The sequence below is a fragment of the Barbatula barbatula genome (assembly GCF_947034865.1).
Source record: "Barbatula barbatula genome assembly, chromosome: 3".
NCBI lineage: Eukaryota > Metazoa > Chordata > Actinopteri > Cypriniformes > Nemacheilidae > Barbatula > Barbatula barbatula.
This window is the reverse complement of record NC_136764.1, coordinates 21,898,542-21,918,731: the sequence shown is the minus strand read 5'-3', so window position 1 is coordinate 21,918,731 and position 20,190 is coordinate 21,898,542. Positions and strand designations below refer to the sequence as shown.

Genomic DNA, 20,190 nt, shown 5'->3' with positions numbered 1-20,190 from the left:
TGTTCAATGCAAGATTAAACAACTGTTAATCTGAAACAAGACGAGTCGCGAATGTAAGACATTTTAAGCAAAATCATAAATATGTTTAGGTCTTTAATTATGTGGACCTACAGTTAAATGGTTATTTTGTTTGGAATCTTGAATAGCGGCCAGTGCACCAGTGCATCAAAAATTAGGCCACCGCTTTAATTGCCGCGTTTGTCTTTCAGAAATATTTTTAGCAGGTAAAATAGGAATATAGGGACATAGGTTTTTTTATTTCTTCAGTCACAAGATACAGTAATGAAATATGTATACACAGCAAATGGAGTTTGCTTGTGTGTTTTATTACTGTTGCTTGTGACTGGAGATATGTAGTCTTCCCTGTTAAAAGCAGTCCAACATTGAAGGGATAGTTAAGACAAAAATGTAATGCTTATTTAGATGCATGGCTTTTTTCTTCTGCAGAACACAAAAGAAGATATTTTGAAGAATGTTGGTAATAGAAAACCGTTGGTCCCCACTGAATTGCATTGGTTTTGTGTCCATAAAATAGAAGTCAATGGAGACCAACCGTTTTCTCTTACCAACATTTTTCAAAATATCTTCTGCAGAAGAAATAAAGTCATGCAGGTTTAAAACGAGAAGAGCGTGAGTAAATGATGACAGAATTTGTGTTTTTCGTTTTTTAAAGGTGGAGTATTTATTTAAGACATTGAGGTCATTCATGCTGAATATATTTGCGTTCACCTGATTTCAAAAAGCTTTTTGTAATCTAGAATAATAATAATAGTCACTAAACAAACCAGTTACATTAGGAAGTATAGATAATAGTAAATTGTTCCATCGTAGGCGTAATAGTGAGGGTTGTTTCTGCCCTTTGCTTTATCCAGTAATGCACCCTAGTGGTTAAATAAGCTGTTTCTGATATTCTTGGAATAGAAAAAATATTTTTTTAGACATGACTAGAAAATCATATAAAGAATAATAGATCCAAAAGATTGATTCAAGCTTTAATGATGTAAAGTAAAATGATGGCTGATGCGGACTACTTAAAAAATGTAGAATAATCGATGAAAACAACGCATTAAGAATATACTATGACGCACAATACGTTCATTTGGCTTTAATTCCGGTCATTAGGACCAGACAGGTGGAAGTCAGACATCTGCTGGGCGATGACGTCATGGGCACCGGGGCTGCCTCGGAGTGACGTCAGTGACAAAACAAAAACAAAGCAGGCGGCAGTGCGCGCGAGGTGCTCGTCCCGGGCGCGCGTTCGTGTTCTATGGCTCATCGGGGTGGATGTGACCGCGTGGTCGGCTCAGAGGTGGAGCCGGTGGGTAAAAGCGCAGGGCTCAAGTCAGGTGGAGAGATGGCGGAGAAGGAGGAAGAGCATCCCACGGGCGTCTGTCACCCTGCAGGCACTTATCCAGTCTGTCGAATATCAATGCTGATTAACTGGAAAAGACCTTTATGGACTTCCGCTTTCTTCGCAACTACAAATATTGTCTTTTGGTGAGACACATGACGCAGCGTATTTTCCCTTGTGCCATTATTTCTATGACATCACTTATTGTTGCATGAAAAATGCGCAGGTTATAGACGGCTTATATTTTATAGAATTCAAATATACAATACATCTCAGTCAAACTAAATAGGCCTTACTGTTATTTGCAAACTAGCCCTAAAGGTATTTCCCATAGACTCTTTGTGGTCGTATATGGAATAGAGCTTTGCAAGTAAAATATTGTGCCAGTGAGTGAGCGACTTCTTACCATGAAATAAATACACATTTAAAGACAAAATTAAATGTACATTTTTTTAAATTAAATATTTTTTTTTATATATAAAGCAATTCTACACAATTATGCAAGTGCCAAGTTTCCAGTGTATCAATGATTTACATGATCTAAATAAAAAATCAATGAAAGCCTGAATATGCGGATAAACTGTATTTAGGTTAACAGGACTAAATAGGTTTTCCATTCTGGAATTTGGCAAATAACCGTTTTAGTTTCACTCTCAAAGCAATAGCCTGGATTTAAATACCAAAGATTTTTCATAGGCTGTAAATCAAATATAAACACATGAGTCTGTACTTGGTGTTTAATGCTGTTAAAACTGTGATGACAGATGTCAATTTTTGATTTGGAGAACTTTTTTATGACCTTTGTTAATATTTGATACAAATGATTGTCTTCTTTCAGGTTTTTCAGTTGTGTCTGTGGAGTATAAATTACTATGTTTATATTTCCATACAGGTTGGTGTCGCTCAGTCCATGTCGATTATTCAGCATCATCTCTTTGTGCTTGGCTGTTCTAGTGAAGATACAACTAATGAGGGATGTGGCACTATTTAGATCAAGAGGTGTGCATTTGTGTCAAACCATAACAGCGTCATTGTGTGTCACGCGACTGTGGTGACTCATTAAGAATGGCAGAAAGTATAGATATGTTGGTCACCAGTCTCATGTGAAATTGGTAATGTCTTGTAGATTCTAGTTCTTAGTAAATGCGATTTGTCTTAGAATTAAACAGTCTCTCAAAAACTGTGCTTCTAGCCAAACATCCTCTAACTTTGTAGTACTGTACTTACATGTGAATGTTTTAGCCAAGGCTTTGAAAAAACATGTCTTTAGCTCACATAGCCTATTCTTGCGTTTGCTGCTATATAAGCAATATGATTGCCAGATCCCATTGATTTCTATTTTCCTGTTTATAGGAGCTGCTTTATGGAGGAGTATGACAAGCAGGTAGGTTTAAAGTATGCACACCTCTTTACATCACGTAATGCAATATATTTATTTGATAACATTTTATAGTGTATTTTTAAAGGCGTTTCTCGTGGATTAGCTGGCGTTCGTCATGTAACCACTAGAGGGTGGTCTATTCCTTTTAATTGTCATTATTGCTGACCTGCAGCACACCATAAAGCCAATCATGTGAGCTCTGAGATGTTTGGCAGTGAGTTCCCATGGTGCCGTGAGGATCAAGATTTAGTTCCTGGAAAAATTACATCAATGCACAACTGCTCAAAACATACACACTGAACGTTTTCATCATGTTTGGAAATGATGTCTTAATGTAAAAACAAAATGCAATTAACTTTTTTTGCATGTGAATTTATTCAGACGGCAGTCTATTTGTGTAAACGTATTGAATTAAGGTAATGCTTGATCACTTCATCCAATACTCCTTATCAAGGGCCTTCAGCTTTCTATTATTTTAATCCGGTTGTTGTGCCATGCTGTACTCTGACCAGAGTTGCCCTGTCATTGTTTATGCACTGTTGTGCGTCAGGGATGACATGCCAGTTCAGCAATCCTCAGTATGGTGTTTATGTGAGGCAGGCCTCATTAAACCTGGGCTGCTTGAAGAACAGCTGCTGCATTTCCCAAGCTTGTTTGTTTCTGCCTGCTGCTGTTGATGTGAGCCGTGTTTAAACAGTTGTCTTCCCCCTGCGCTCTGACCCCTCTGCCCCCCGTCCTTCCATAGTTATGGGATGAAGGAACCGCCCTACTTTTTGTGTTTGTGTATGTCAAGGAACTTTTAATTTGTAGTTCGGTTTTCTTGTAAAAGGCCATGGTTTTGAGAAAAGTAAGTGTTAAATAATACAGTAGTAAACATTAATATTGAGGTTAAATATTATTTAAAAAATTTAAAGTGACTTGTCCAAGAAAACAGAAAATGTAAAAACAGTTTCAAAAGTAGGGGTCTTACAATGTACCAGTATTGACAAACTGTGATATGAAAAACCACAATCATCACTAATATCAGTGATTATTATTAATTTGAAACATGTGATAATATTTTAATAACTTCAACAACTGTTTAAAGTTTCGCCTTAAGAACCGCAAACATACTCTCTGCCTTACTTAGATTTTAAGTGGTTCATTCACCAAAATTATGAAAAAAAAACATTTGAATAGATATCTCAATAATAATGGCATCATGAACCTTTTGGCCAAGATTATCGTGTAGAAACAATTTGTAGGCCTATTGTGACAGTCGTACTTTAAAGTAAATGTAATATTTACAAATAACAATAGATAATGGGGTATATGCACACAGGTCACTGACGTACTTCCACTTAAATCTCAGCCAGGCTGTTTCATCTGGCCATAGGGAACAATGGCGTTTCGTTTCAGGATGCACATAGGATTACGATCAACAATGTGAGTCTAATTATTCAAACACTTAGACATACGTAGACAAGTACCTGAGTCTATCCGTTTCAAGGTTCATCAACAAATATGATAAAAGCAATGTGAACTGAGATTTTAGCGGAAGTATACGTCATTGAGACATAAAGATAAAAAATCTAAGGGTCAGGGAGCCGAAAGTATAGACCTCTTCGGGTGATGTAAACAACGCTGGTTCAACGCTAGTCCAGAAGAACTTCTTGTTTCAGTTTTTTAACACTACACAAATGTTTCAACACATTATAAAACAATTATACCTTATAAAATATAATATGATCATATTTCTTCTTCTTAAGTCATGAGTGTTTGTTTATCAGTACATTGTGATATGCGGTAACATGTTTGGTTACATGTGTTGTGAAACTTGAGTTTGTGTTACAGTCTGTTGCTTGTCCATGATGGGCATGTTGGGACTTCAGAGTGACACAGCCATTTGTGTGCTTAGGACTTATCATAATCTTACCTTACATTTCCTCGCTGTCCTCATTGGTAGGATTTTCTAGTGTCCCGTCCAAGAAGCCAATCACATATTAGGATACTAGGAAACAAAAGGTGTGTCTAGACACACCGCAGCCCATTGGAGGAAGTGTGACTGGCATTAGTTAACTGCTGACCAACTGACCAGGCATAGACTTTTCATCATAGTCAAATGACTGAATAATAAGAAGACTATTAATAAATAATGCTATTACTATTGTTAGGAAACAAGTACGTAATACATTTTTATAGATCTGAAGGGTTATCTTTGTACTCATGGAGCTATTCATAGATCTTATCAGAGTATTACAATTTTAGATTAAAATGTATTTATAAATAAATAATAAAATACCTCCTCTGATCACAAGCACTACATATCTTTCAACCAATAAGAGATGATTATTAAGAGAAAAGTTTGAGGGATCATTTCCAAGTTAAAAATGGGTTCCTATCTAGAGATTATTATTGAGATTTGGAAATTCTCCTAATTTAAAATACTTTCCCCAGAGGGTCTCATTCTATGAAAAGGGGGGTATTAAGGGGGTATTATTTCGAGTGTTTGTACGTGTGTGTTCATGCCCCCACCAGCCTGTCCAGCACTATCTGTCTGATGTCTGCTTGAGGAATGCTATGTGACTGGTATTTTTAGACTTGACCAGTTGAAATAGTGAAGCGCAGGCTTTGCTTAACATAAACACTAGTTGGTGTGGCTTCATGCAACACTTCATTTGTGATACGAGCTGACACGCTCACCTTCTGACACGAGTAGAGTCTAAACACTTCTCATGCTGAAACCTAGAGCTTTTGAGATGACCGCAGAAGACCATGGATCAACATTGAGGTAAAGAAATATAATATTGTGAAAATATAGGTACTGATATTGGTTGGTTGTTGTTCGGATGCTTGGCATCAGGATTATCTGAATGGATCCTAAGAGCAACTAGTTTGTTTATCTAGAGATGTAGAACATGTCCAACATGTCCATTAATTGTGTCACGTTTCAGATATGAGAATGTTATTGTAAATGTCAGTGATGGATTAGATGGATCAGGGGCCAAGCGGTTTCCATGACAGGCCCTTGTTTTGGAACAGATGCTTGCTGGAATTTCACGTTGATTGTCACAAGGACCTTATTGATACGTGCTTTTATGCCAGGCAGCAATGGAACCTGTCAGTGTGTTGCTGCCTGCGGGCAGAACTATAGACAGGTTAAAAACATTGTTGAAGAACCTTCAGGTGCAGTATAGCAATAGTTTTCTGTTGTGATTTGGGGAATATTTACAGAATGTGGATTTTTTCACTGGTGAGCATTGTTAAGTGCCTCTATGATCATGCTTCTAGTAAGTGCAAAAGTTCATATTTGTTGATGTACCTTGAAACGGATAGACTGAAGTGCTTCTCCTTTATAATTAGTCAAGTTGTTGATCGTAATCCTATGTGCATCCTGAAGCGAAACGTCAATGTTGGCTCGGAGATTAGCGGAAGTAGGTAATTGACATGTATGCTAATACCCTATTTACTACCATCGTAGAAAAAATTATAATGGCAGTCAAAGGTTTGCTTTCCTTCTTTTTTCAAAATATTTTGTGTTCAACAGAACAAATAAATGTATAATAATTGTTCCTACTATGGAAGTGAATGATGTCCCAGAACTGTCAGTTGCTTACATTCGTCCAAATGTTTCTTCTTGTCATCAGAACAAAGAAATGTTTTCAACATTGAAACAACATAAGTCAACGATGATAGAGTTTTCATTTTTGGGTGAACTATGCCTTTAAACCTTCTAAAGAAATTATATTCTTTTGGTAAACATTTACTGAGTGTTAGCAACATATTCACTTACAAGCTACAGATAGTAAAAATGGCAAGCACTTTGATTTCAAATAGTGTCGATCATCAAACACCACATGACACCAGTCAACTATTAGTTTTTCCAAACAGCCATCTACCTTGTTACGAAAGATGTAATGTCACTAAATCCCCCCACAATTTTACAAGGCCAACTGCATCATGTGGGTTTCACACCTTATTGGACTCCAGTCATCAGCTCTGGTCCGAGTTGGGCAAGCTCTCTTTCCTTGACACTTTTTCTAATCTTGAACCGTATCAGCCACATGCTCGATGGTGAAATGCTAATGCGAGCTCTGTTGCCTCATAGTCACACGCGCCACATGTGCCCCCGGTTAATAGGAAACCTCCGGTGGGGAAACATGTTACAGCTATGACAGAGGTGACAGCCTTATGACCTGCAGGATACAAAACTAGAATCGAATTGCTTGGCATGTTTGGTTGAACACACTTGATCTGTGTTTAATATTTCATAACACAGGCACTCTAGAGGGCGTTGTTTGTTGTGTTTTTGGCAAGTGGAAATGCAGGGCAACAGCTGTGAGGAGGCATAATACAAGATAAAAGGCATTAACATGCTGCCTGTTAATAGATGCTTACCCGCTGCCAAGAAATTCTCAGATGCCTCATCCGAAAAGTCATGCTAATTCATTCAAAGCCAAAAGATCAAGGTTTGACCAATGAAATATCTACTCTATTTTATGTTATTTTTATGACCCACTGCAAAAATGGTTTCCTCAATTGTTTGTGCATTCATATGTTTGACTCCAAGTGCAACATAACGCATATGGCATAACATCATTGTTAATTTAATAATTTCTTTGTCTTATAAAATGCAGTTACACATCTTGTATTCACATTACAAAACATGTAATGATCTTAAACTCTTTTGGGGTGAAGATTAGCAACTACATACTGTAATGCACATTACCATACAGTATAGATTACACACCACAGTTTCCTCCAGTTTGCTATTACTAAAAAAAGCAAATGGTTCCCGTGACTCTTAAAACCAAGAAAGAGTAAAGAAAGATTTCTTTAACATTAATATACTGTTGAACACATTTTAAGTTCAAGATTTAAAAAAGAGCAAAGTCTAAATTCATGAATATGGTTATTGGTCATTGATGTCATGTGGTGTATTTAATTTTAGCTGGGAGGTCATTGACTCTGGCCAGGAGGGCAAGTCTGCATCGGGATCTCCATTCACAGACTCCTGGATGAGCTTCAAACTGTTCATTGAGGAGACTTCCTCTTTTAAACAGCAGAATCCAGGCAAGGTACAAATGGATTGACTGTGGACTCTTTGTGCATTACAGTAGGCAGTGCTGGAATTTCAAACTCTGTATTTGTCTCTTATCACAGTTCTGTCTGCTGGTATGCAGTATGTGTTCGTTTCTGGCTATACTTGGCCGTTACGTCCCAGGGGTTGTTATTTCATACATCTTAGGTAAGTGCCCAAGTTGGTTCCACTCAAAAACACTTGCTAATTATTATCTTATGTACAGTGTCTTAGTATTGTATTGACATACACATAAGTCAATAACATTTGCACTGTTCGGCTCTTTAAGTTTAAGGATGATTATATCCGTGCTGCTATTGGCAAAGTGAACACCCTTTCCTGGGTTTACCTCAAGCTAGAAACTAGAACACCTGACATGTGATAGTGGATTCCTAGTAGTGTAACTATGAGGACATTCACTCAGTCTCTGGTTCCCAGCCGTCAGCAGGTTCATTAACACACACCGGTAAGCGTGACACGCACATTAATAGTTTCTGCATCTGTTTACTCTAGTGCTGGGCATTTTTCTCTGGCCCTTGGTGTCATCACATGAGTTTGGGATGTGGTTGGAACCAGTTCTGCAGAAACTTGACTTTGGAGTGGGCGAGTTCTTTCAGAAAATCAAGGAGAATCATGGTACGTCTGTTATAAATCTGAATATTACATTATTTCCTTGATGAGGTCACTAGCGTAAACCATCTCCAGGGGAAATGTCAATACTAATAATCGTAAATTCATAACAGTAATGTCGGATTTGCATTCTCCACTTTCCTTTCATACCCTAGAGAAAAGGATACTTCAGTCACAAGTCGAGAAAGAGAGCATTGAAGCCGATCTGTCTTCCCTTTTCCCAAAGGTCAGCTATCATACAACTGGGTGCCTATTACTCACATGTTTATGATAAGCCACTAAAAACAGTGAGGATTACTGATTTGTCTATGTGAGAATAAACTGATATTGAACCAATCTCTTTCAGATGGACTCCACCGTGTGCAAAGAGCTGTCGATATCAGACACAGAGGTCTCTGAAGTAACATGGACTGACAATGGTACCTTTAACCTTTCAGAGGGACACACGCCTCAGACAGAAAACTCAGACGGTAAACACTACCATCTTTCAGAAATATACACAAAATGGTCAAGAAAAGAATGAGCTATTTAAGCTACAGTCTGTGCAGACTTTCACATAAAATCAAGTGCAATCCCCAATATCCAAATTTAGCTGTCGATGGCCTGCACAAAACCCAGACCCGTGCTATATTGAAAATACCCAAAGTTTTTTCAATGAAATGTTTGTCAGGTACATGTTTTTGGCAGTTGTTTGGTACCTGCATACTTTTTGCCATGTACAGTACTGTGTGAATATGAAGTATGTGTTGTGTTTTAATGATTTGTCCAGTCTAACTATATTTGAATTTATATGCAGAAAATGAAAACTGGAGAAATAGGTCAAAATAACAGAAAAGATGATCTGTATTTCTTCAGACTTCAAATACTGCAAAGAAAAAAAATTCATATTCTCTTTTAAGCAATACAACAGTAATATTTGTATATTTATTCAAGAAAAGTTAAAACATATATATTTATGTGACACCCTTGATTTTATGTGTCTTGTCATGCTGTCAGTCTTTCACATTGCTGTTGGGTGCCTTTATGTCACTCCTGAGGTTTGATTTTGTTGAAATTCAACACACACTGGACTGTAATGACCAAAATCTAGAATCTAGAAATGCTGAATTTGGAATGATATCTTAATTTTTTCCACAGCTGTATGATATAATAAAATATAATAAAAATAGATTTCAATTACAAAAAATGAGAATTTCAATTCTAAAAAAATTGTACGGCTAAGTTACACAAATGTTGTCTGTTTTAACACTTAATGAAATAACAGTCTGATGCGTAATTTATTTATAAATAACCTTTTTCTTTTTTTGAAACCGAATGTGTTATTTGCAAATTGTGTCATAAATTGTGTTTTGACTGACCGCCTTATGTTGCCATAGAGTACACTGCAAAAATAAAAGTTTAGGTCTTCATTGTTCTTTTAAAATATTTTCTTATATAGACTCAGACCGGAGAAGTGATGAGGAGGTCTTCGCAGGTGGACTGCCTGACTTTCCCTCGCTGGACAATGGCTTGGGGACAAATGGAGAGGATGATGAAGATCTGAGCATCGGAATGCCCATCCCTCTGTCCCATCCCAGCAGGTATGGGTCCACACAGTCAGACGAAGAACCTACAGTCCAACCCCTTGAGGTTATGCAGAGGCTAGCAGGAGACATGATTACGGCAGCAGTCACGGCAGCAATGCAGGAACGTCTGGAGGCCGCCATACCTGCAGCGCTGGTCCAGGCACTGGCTGAGGAATCAGACAGCGAGGCAGAAGACTTTGAGCTGTTGGACCAATCAGAGCTGGAACAGCTGGAGGGGGAGCTGGGCCTGGACAGGGCGAGCCGCGATAATCAGTCTAAGCCAAGTAAACCTTCAGGCTTTCTCTCAAAACTACTGGGACACCACTGATCTTATTTAGAGGGCTTCCGCTTCCCTCTGTGATGGGATGTGGGTGGGAAGGTTTACAGGGAATGGTCCAGAATTATGAAGGTATTCCACTGTTTTTACTGTGCTGGTGTGATTCAATTATTTTGCTATAAAAAATATAGAAGTCATCCGGGGAGGGTGTATACTGTAGTGGCTGGTTTAGGCACTGGTTCATTTGAGTGGGTTATTGTAGATGATCAGCCTGTCAATGACCAGAGGGTTATGGACCAGAGTAAAGTCACTAGTTTAGCTGTTAAAAGGCTGGTAGATGCAGGATATTTTATGTTTTGCTGCCAAATTGTTTTTCTCTTCATCTTAATGCCTCCCACCAATAGACAGTCAGCAGAAATTTAACAAAGGTAGCAACAAAAATAACATATGTACTACTGTAGTACATATTAAAGATATTCTATTTGACATTGTTTTATATTTTGTATTTTCTCATGAAGGATTTTGGAAAAGCTAATGTAATCCCTAGTTACAGTAGTTCTGTTTTTTATTGTTATATATTTTTTTGTTTTTATTTGCACCTTACTTTAAAGTGATACAAGGCACTATAGAACAAACAGACACCTAAGCTGAACAGATTTGATTTAATAAACAATCTGTAAACAATTGTTAATCATTTTGGTGAGAAATATTTCAAAGTGAAAGTTCACCAAAGAATGAAAACTCTGTCATGAATTACTTGCCCTCAAGTCATTCCACAACCGTAAGACCTCTGTGTTAATGTTCAGAAGACAAGTTAATTCGATTTTTATGCGTCGTGAATGGTGGCTCCTGCGTCAGCTCCACAGCGCATGCGTTCTACATCTGCACACGCATTAAAGATTAATGCAGAAAAGCGGAATTGGACACCAAAAGTATTGTCTCGTCTCTTTATAAAAATAACAGTTGAACCACTGTAGTCGCATGGACTAATTTAATGATTTCTTTACTAACTTTCTGCAGGTTGAGTGTCTGTTGCGATGCTCTCTATGGGGGGACTGGAGAGCTCTTGGACCTTATCAAAACTATCTTAAGTTGCGTTCCAAAAATAAATGAAGGTCTTTGGTTGTGGAATGACTTGAGGGTGAGTCATTTATGACAGAATTTTCATTCTTTGATGAACTATCCCTTTATATTTTCTGTAAGAAAGAGACCAGACCTATTATTCGTAAATGTACTTAAAGACGCACATATATATTCAAGATCACATTTCTGTTCACAGTGAGATTGTTTAATGCATATCTAAATTATTATGTCTAACAAACGTATTATAAAGGATGAATTTAGTTTTGACACGGATCAGCAGCCACTTTCGGAAACGCAGCCAGTGACTGAATGAACATGAGTTTCACAAATTCTTTTTTTCTTTTTTTCACTCATAATGAATGCTGTCTAAAAATAAATTTGAATTAATGTGATTTGCATTCATTTAAATATAGTACTCTTTTCCTGTATCATTTACGATTGTTGCACATATGATTGCCTTATATGACTGCAAAATATGGTTGTACATAAACAATATCAAGAATGTGATTAAAAACCATATGATTGAACATTATTTTCTTCTTTCATTTCTTTCCTGAGGATGAGGATTACAGTTGAAGACATGCTTATTAATTGACTTGTTTGAAAAGATCTTAAATGTTTTCAAATATGTAGCTATAGCTGGTTATCTAATCCAGTATCACAGGTAATATTACATTTTATCCAGATATTATTAAAAAAATTGGCACTTTCACTGATGGTTTAATAAAACTGACCATTTTAAGCACCTGGCGATTTACTCACAGGGGCTTGTATGGAGCACCTCAAACAGCACAAACCATACATCACCTATACATTTCCTAAAGTCAGCAACATAATCAAGTTTTAGGGTTTCAGTTCACTACATCATGTGGGGTAATGTTTATACAGTACAAGTTTTCATAATTTATTCACCCTCACGCAAAACTTGTGTGACTTTTGTTCTGCAGAACACAAAAGAAGATATATTTTGAAGACAGTCTGTAACCAAATAACACTGGACCCCATTGACTCACATGAGGAATGAGTTGATAAGGGCAACATTTGTCTTTAAGAAAAATGTGTTTGGTTTTAAGTTCTAAAATAAAATGCTTTAAAAGTTAAACACACTGAAACGGTTAAAAAGAAATGCATGTCTTGTGGTCTTTTAGGGGTTCAGCCCCAGCAGGAGGTGTTTTACTACAGAACCATGTCTTTATGAAGTTAGTTCTTTAATGTGGTGTGATATCTGGCTTAGGGCCAAAATAAAAATCAAAGAAGCCAAACGCTCCTAATGTGTCTGTCATACTTTTCATTTCATCTAAATGTATAATACAAACTAAGATAAAAGAGATCAAAAAAATTCTGCACAGCAAACTGCAGTTGAAAATCCTTCCTTTCCAATGTCTGAGATATTGTAAAAGAGATACAACTGTTCTAAAATCCTTATTTGTAGACATCATTGCACAAGAATACATTGATGAAAATGTATTGAAGTATAAGAACTCATTTCTTATGCATCATGTTACCCACATAGAATAATTATTTCCATTTATGCTTTTATCTGTTTGTAACTGAGTAATCGTCACAACTTTGAAACTTTAAAACAAGCAGGAATCACTTCTGAATGAAGTCTTGAGGGTTGTTTTTGTACTTTTGTCTGCAAACTTAGAGTTGTTGGCTTGAGAGACACATAGTCATTTTACAAAAGCTATGTTTTTCTCAGACAATGCTAAAGGAAAAACATTTGTAGACATGTAGCTTGTCTCAAATCTTGTAAACTCAGACATGACTGAACCACTACGAGTTTTATCACCTTGACCTTCCTGCCATGGTCCTGCAACAGACTTAAATAAAACTCACTTGTAACGTTTGTGAAATATAGTAACATTGGAATTGTACAATGTGAAAAGCATTAACATTCCCGCGGGCAAAAGAAATGCCATCTCTTTGAAATCTTTGATGTTTATTGATGAAAGCAAATGTATTTTCTTAAATGTTTTTCCTGAGGACCACTGCTACTGGAACTCACTCAAAAAGGTCTTAAACTGTGCCCAGAGTTCCAAATATCTGTGATTTGTTTTTCAGTATAAACTTGAACATTTCTCTTCCATTTGTTTCAAGTCCTTTCAAAAAGTTGTATGTCTCCTGGAATGATCAAAACAACTTCTCAGCAATAATAGAGCAAAAATGATTTTTCTCGTCAAGCTGTAAAACAATAAATATATGTAAAGTTGAACGCTAGTAGCAATTTACTGCATTCAACCAAATACATTCAGTAACAGGCCAACAGTTTTAAATGGATTTTAATGTTTGGCTTTTTTTCTAAAGTATTTTTTTTCTAACGTCTTCCCTGGCGCCAGGTGTTCCAAAATTCTGAGAGAACCTCACATTCTTCTACATGTGGTATGTTAAAATTATGAGGCCATATCATGTTGGTGTGTTCAGCTGCTTCCAGCTTGGATTGCAGGTTTATGTGCTGTGTGAAACACCTGTTTGCAGCCAGTCAGAAGTTTAATTATATGTGTAACTGTGGATGTGCTGATCCGGCTGTCCCAGATGATGAATGGATCTCAGTGGATACGATGACATAAAATACCAAATCAACTTCATAAGTGTATGTCACATCTGAAACAAAAAGTCCACTATTTAACTGTAGATTTAGACTGCAAGTGTCTTTGCAGTATATTAAGCAACAACTCGATATGATATATAACAAGCCATCATGCAGAACTATGTTTTATGGTCATGTTAGGGCCATAAAATTGGTAATGTCAGATTGTTGACCCAACCCTGATCTTTTATAATGTCCTGTTAGCCTCTGGATTTCAGTTGCTGTCAGTTTCCGACACGATTTTCTTCCTCGAAGTGGAATCTTGGTGGGTGTGAAGAAATTGCCAGATAACACCTTCTAAAAGTTGTTGACAGGAATCTGGGTTGTTTGGGGGGGGGGCATAACAGCAGGGGTCTTTGTATGCTTAATGTTGTTGTGCCATCCATGTTTTGACTAGGTATAACAGTACACTCTTTAGATTTTCAGAAACACTGAATTGTATAGAACTTCATAAGTAGAACTACATCCTATTCCTAAATCTGAAAACCAAAGCAAAGCATATCTGCAGAATTCAGAATAAAAAACATAAACTAGGCAGATACAATCTGACATCGATCTCAGCACATGTTCAAAATTATTATTTGCCAGAATGGGAGAAGAGTTTAGGTTTATGACGGATGGTACCCCATTCATCAACCAGTAAAAAGGGTATTTCCTTGATTATTTCTACATCCCTCCGGCTCCTTCTACCAAGTTGGATCTTGCTGCTTTTCTTCCTAATTACAGGACTTCCATTGGTGGATGAGCTGATTTTAGTGAGAGCCAATCCCAATAAGGGTAACAGCACGCTCCTGACATATGACATGCCTTTTTGTGTTTAATGATCATGGAGCTCCTTAAAACTGTTGCGGTGCACGGCAGCACCTCAGAGGGTTTGGAGGGGAGAGCAGAGGCTGGCTAAAGAGTTGAGTACACCCCTTCAGAGCATCATTAAAACGTTCTGCTGTAACAGGTAGGAGCTCATGACATACTCTCTTTTTATCTAGTTGGCAGCTGCTGAGATCTTTCAATGTGCTACCAAAATATAAATATATTTTACCATTATAATTTGGGATCTTTTGTATATCCCATTATATTTGACTGGTATTTTACTTCTTTTGCGTCTCATGTAAACTGCCATATTGTCATATTTGTTGTAAATTCCATGATGTATTTGTAGATGAAATCGCTAAATGAAGATATACTCTTTTGCTTCGTCTTTTAATCAAACACTGGCTATTTTACATAGTTATGTGTTTATACTAAATAAGAATATAACCAGAATTGCAATTGCAGAGATGTTTCTGTAGCTCTACTGGTATCATTGGTATCATTCACCCAAAAATGTGAATTCTTCCATAATTTACTCACTCTCAAATCTGTATACATTTCTTTGTACTGATGAACACAGAGAAGGATATTTTGAAGAATGCTAACAGTTCTTTGCCTCCATTGACTACCATTGAAATTTCAATGGTGGCCAAGAACTGTTTGGTTACAGGCATTCCTCCAAATATCTTTCTCTGTGTTCAAAAGAACAAAGAAATGTATACAGATTTGGAACAACTCAAGGGTGCGTAAATGAAGACAGAATTAATTTTCTTTGGGTGAACTGTAGCTTTAAGTGCCAGGGCCATTGGTGTGATTCCCAGGAAGACAGATACTGATAAACTGTATACCTTCAATTCACTTTAAGATCCCTTGGATGTATCTGCAACAAGTCATTTAAATATTCAGTAACATCGTGTTGGTAATGGTCCTGATACTGATCACTCTTGGGATTTGATGATTTTTGTTTTTCGGTGCCCCCAACAGAACAACAATGGCCAGGCTTTCACTATCCATTATGATCTGTGGAATTGCCCTTGCTGTCTTCATGCCAGGTAGGCATAAATTAAAGTAAAAATATACATCACAATTGAAACATTACATTCTTAGAAAGTAATTATGACTTACAGAAAGTGAATGTGCAATTGATAGCTTTTAGATGGTGAGTATAATTTAAGCTTTATTTGTAGAATATGCCGCTTCTCTCAAGGGGCCATTCACAAAGCAAATATTATTGCGCTCAGCTAGACAAAACTATGCATCTTAATGCTACTCTCGAGATAAAATTGGACAAAAATAAATGCGCAAAGTCAATAACAATTAAACCGAGTACCTGTAAAGTCCTAAGGTGTTTGTTACATGAGTTGAGTTCTTTATACTGTATATGATTGTCCATTGTTGTTAAAATTCATCTTTTTATAAACCCATTTGCAAAATACAGTAAAACCTGTCAGTAAGTGAAACACTTTCCACAGAAGAAACAGGAAGTACAAACTTTAAAATATTCAGCCGACTGTACTTTGTTCTGTGGGCTATAAACATTTAAAAATACCCACTAGTGGGGCAGGTACATTGCACAAATGATCTTGCATGTACAGAACATTTTACATCCTTCATTTTATTTTACAGCACTATGGTAATAACAGCAGGAGCCCTGGTCTAGTTTTCGTTCTCTTTGTAGTTTAACAGGTAGACTTGCAGGGGTCCCGGAAATTGAAGCACTTAAAAAAGCACTCTCAAAGAGGAGAGATGGAAATAGGCAGAATGATGAGAAAAATGCCTGCTGTGCACACATAGGGGCACATTGCTGTAGCTGGTTGGCATTTGTCTCCATTTAAGCAGCGTGGGTTTTGCTTCATACTTTTTTATTATTATTGTCTAACGCAGACTTTCTGAGTGCTGGTCCTGTTGGGCACCATGAAGACAAGAATGGTAAGTATGATTTTTTGTGTAATTATATCATCAGCTGCACCGTAAACAGCACTCACGTCAAAGCAACAGCCATTAAACACGAATCATTATGTTGAACGTTTTAAAAATGGAATCACAACAGCACCATTAAGAGATTTATAGTCTCCATTAGTACCTCTGACATGGGAAAACTCCACTGTCAGTTCCACATGTTATAAAATTTAGTGACAAATGTCAGAACATCATTTTTATTGACGTTTGTTATTGTTCATCATACTTTTCAAAGTTTGGACATACCAGCCTTTATTATTGTTCCATATTTAAAAAAATAGCAAACATTCCCCTAAATTGTTAAACCGAGCGATCAAAACATATCTACTGTAAAGTTGAATAGATTTTATTTTTACACAGAATGTACATGTCATTTAAAGTCCCCGTGAACCGGAAATTGCAATCGTTTTTACTTCCGTATTTTTTCGGAGTGAAATGGAATTTTGAATGAGAAAAATAGTGGCCGTGGCTTCCGTCTTTCTCTGCAATATGATTGGATGTTTAAAAACAGCCGTTGCATTTTCAAATAATAGTGACTGCAGACTGACAGTTGAAGGGAAGGAGTTAACAGATGAGCCGCCCAAGCCGTTTTACATTCGTCATATAAGATGGATAGTCATTTCAGGACTAGTGCATTTTCAGATTTTAATTTAAGATTATAAAGGCACACGGATTTAAAAAATGTATTTCATGAAAAAATTGAAACTGTAATTTTTTTTTTTACTGGGACTTTATTTATGGTGCTAAATGATTATGTCACTTCACCGCCACTAGAGACCTTTTTATTGCCTGAAACGGCATCATTTGATGCAAAATAAAAACAATTAAAAATCTTTTTTAAAAAGTTTTGCCTTTTGTCTTGTACTGGTCCAGTTATGGAAGCTGCTGCTGAGGAGAAGACAGACAGCGTATCTCCATTGAATAAGATGAAACGCAACAAGAGGAACATTGGTTACTACAGAAGCCAGCCTGATTTCTGGGGCTGGTATAAATACTACACAGAGACCAACAACCAGGAGGGAGTGAGTTACCTCAAATTATAATAGGGAGCTCATACCCATTGTGTGCCAACCTATAACTGTTGCTATAAAGATTCGATCTCGAATAATTTTTGTGTTTTCTCCATACAATCATACTAGATAATGTAAAGAACATTCTGTGAAAATATAAGCTTGATATTAAATGCTGACCATGTCACAGATTAAATTAATAGTGAAATTAATGCTTGAAATCAAACATTCATGCTTTTTACCCAATATATTAGCCTGGATTTCACACACAGGATCGCACATTTTGGGCTAATAAATAAATAATTCTCATCATAAAGGCATATTGTTTAGTATTCTCACAAATCACAAGTTAAAATGACTCATTTGACACATTCGGCTGTTGTTTTTCTCTGTGTTCATCTCCACAGGTCGAGGGCATGGATCGCATGTACCTCACCTACCTGCAGAATAAGCACAGGGTAGAAGAGGGTCGTTCTTTCAACCATTACCTCACTCACCTGAGTGAAATTTACAAAGCCTGTGCCAACTCAGACGACCCAGACTGCATTGCAGAATCTACCAGCAAGCCCAAAGCTAAGCTTGTCATGCCTTTACCCATTAAGCATGCAGCGGTGACGGTGTGCAACCCGTACCTCGACCCCTACTGCATCTACTCTGTTAGATCGAAAGCGGCAGAAGAGGAGCAAAAGATCCCAGCTCCCATCCTGAGCCCTCTACTCCCGCTGAAATCTGCATCCAGCCCCTACTACTATGGGCCGGTCCTGGAGCCTTTCCTGTCAGCGGAGCAGAGGGCGGAGCTCCTGCGTGTATGCAACCCTACAGACAACGAGTGTCTGCAATATCACCTGCGTGCTGCTTACGGCTACAAGCCCTCTCTCAGTCCTTCTTACTCTTATCTTGGTTGTGATCCCACCACGGATCCCTACTGCCGGCCCAAGCTGGTAGCCAGAGGATACTCAGGTCTGTATCACCTGTATCCTGGATGTAACCCCGCCACTGACCCCCTCTGCGTCGCCAACGTAGCCGCACCTGCAGCCCAAACGGCCGAGGGCCAGGCCGCAAAAGAGAAGTTTTGCAACCCGTTGTATGATGAGGGCTGCAACCCCCTTACAGCTGGCAAGCTATCTGGACTCACTTCGCCTATCTACATTCCAAAAGATGAGGTGGCACCACACAATCTGGCCTGCGATCCTCGCTACGATCCTTACTGTTTGATGGGCGGGAATGCTGCTCTCATGAAACCCCCTCCAGTCATCCCCCAGTATCAGAGCCGTCACCGACTGGGTATCCGTGGGAAGACCAAGGAAGGTTACGACTGTTACATGTTTTACGATAAGGACTGCACACCAGTGGAGAATCAAGACCTGAGGGCCAGTTCCGAACTTGACTGCCACCCTTATGATCCCAACTGTGGTAAGTTTGGCCCTCGGCCATCCACAAGAGCAGAAGCAGCTAAGACAGCCAAAGATGGCATCATTGAGCCCCACCCTGACTGCGATCCCGAAATCGATTTCAACTGCCGTCTGCGTAAAGCAGAGCCTGCAGGCGTGGAGCACAAAGATGATCCAGCCCCGCAGAAACAAGATCATGTGGCTCCTGAGCATTTGCTTCCAGGATTCGAGGACTTCATGAGGGGATTTGTGGGTGGCTACAAGAAATGAGAACATCTTCCTGTAGAAAATGGATGACAATGAATAAACACTTGCAAGGAAAGATGTCTGGTTATGAAGACTGAACTTCAGATCTGTGCAAGAGAAGCGATTTAGGATCATCCAGGAATTATTTCTGTATTGATCATTTTGTCTGTGATAGATGTTGGGAAACTTGTGGGAAAGATTCTTTGTTAGACTTTTGGGTTAAGGTTGATGGTAATGTAAAGCATTCTGTGTATTTATGTATTATAGTTGGTTCAGGGAATATATGACTATGAATTTATATTATACGATCTGTATTTAATGTAACTTCTGTCACTTTTATAAAAAAAACTTTGTCTCTATCTTCTATGTCCGGTTGCATGTATGCTTTGTTTCCTTAATCTAAAAAAATTAAAGACTTGAATTAAGAATGTTGGTGTTGTTAGAATCTTTTTGGGGATGATTATTAAAGGGAACCCAGTGTGTAGAGAGACTACTAAACTCTACTAGCGTTTGTCATTAGAAACACAACAAATATTTTTAATTCTTTAAAAAAAAACTAAATGTAATACTCATTTTAACCTAAGGAGGCCGCCATGTTTTTTTCCGATGACGTAAACTTGTTGCATGCACAGCTAGGCAGCCAAACTAAACACAGGCACACTTATCAGTTCTTCAGTAAATATAAGGCTCTGTAGGCTAATATAAATATATATAATGCTAAAATAAGGAAGAAAGAAAATAAAGACGCTACTTGGTGTATTTTGAAACATTTTAATATTGTTTGTCATAATCAATACAAACATGCATATTAATAACCAAAATAATTTCGAATTTATTA

General features: G+C 37.7%; 2 protein-coding genes across 3 annotated transcripts; both read left to right on the top strand.

Moving 5' to 3' along the window:
- Positions 1 to 1,176: 1,176 nt before the first annotated feature.
- Positions 1,177 to 11,877, top strand: retreg1 (reticulophagy regulator 1). Of its 2 annotated transcripts, XR_013786353.1 has the most exons (10): positions 1,268 to 1,497; positions 2,244 to 2,350; positions 2,705 to 2,735; positions 7,663 to 7,789; positions 7,875 to 7,959; positions 8,305 to 8,427; positions 8,577 to 8,647; positions 8,768 to 8,891; positions 9,860 to 10,979; positions 11,423 to 11,877. XR_013786353.1 is itself a non-coding variant. In XM_079451704.1 (9 exons), exons 1-9 carry the CDS (start codon positions 1,268 to 1,270, stop codon positions 10,312 to 10,314), a joined length of 1,353 nt encoding a protein of 450 aa, XP_079307830.1. In that variant the 5' UTR covers positions 1,177 to 1,267; the 3' UTR covers positions 10,315 to 11,877. The 2 variants fall into 2 exon arrangements, 1 of the variants encoding a protein (XP_079307830.1); XM_079451704.1 differs by having other exon boundaries at positions 1,177 to 1,497; positions 9,860 to 11,877.
- Positions 11,878 to 14,525: 2,648 nt separating this feature from the next.
- and2 (actinodin2) lies at positions 14,526 to 19,376 on the top strand (the record flags this gene model as incomplete). The annotated part of the gene is made up of 7 exons (XM_079451958.1): positions 14,526 to 14,556; positions 14,663 to 14,713; positions 14,798 to 14,888; positions 15,731 to 15,798; positions 16,631 to 16,675; positions 17,579 to 17,727; positions 18,123 to 19,376. 7 exons carry the CDS (start codon positions 14,526 to 14,528, stop codon positions 19,374 to 19,376), a joined length of 1,689 nt encoding a protein of 562 aa, XP_079308084.1.
- Positions 19,377 to 20,190: the final 814 nt, after the last annotated feature.

Coding starts and splice junctions, on each gene's coding strand:
- retreg1 (XM_079451704.1), top strand. CDS start 1,268: ATGGCTCATCGGGGTGGATGTGACCGCGTGGTCGGCTCAGAGGTGGAG. Junction 2,736..7,662: donor TGGAGGAGTATGACAAGCAG/GTAGGTTTAAAG, acceptor ATTTAATTTTAG/CTGGGAGGTCATTGACTCTG. Junction 8,428..8,576: donor GAAAATCAAGGAGAATCATG/GTACGTCTGTTA, acceptor TTCATACCCTAG/AGAAAAGGATACTTCAGTCA.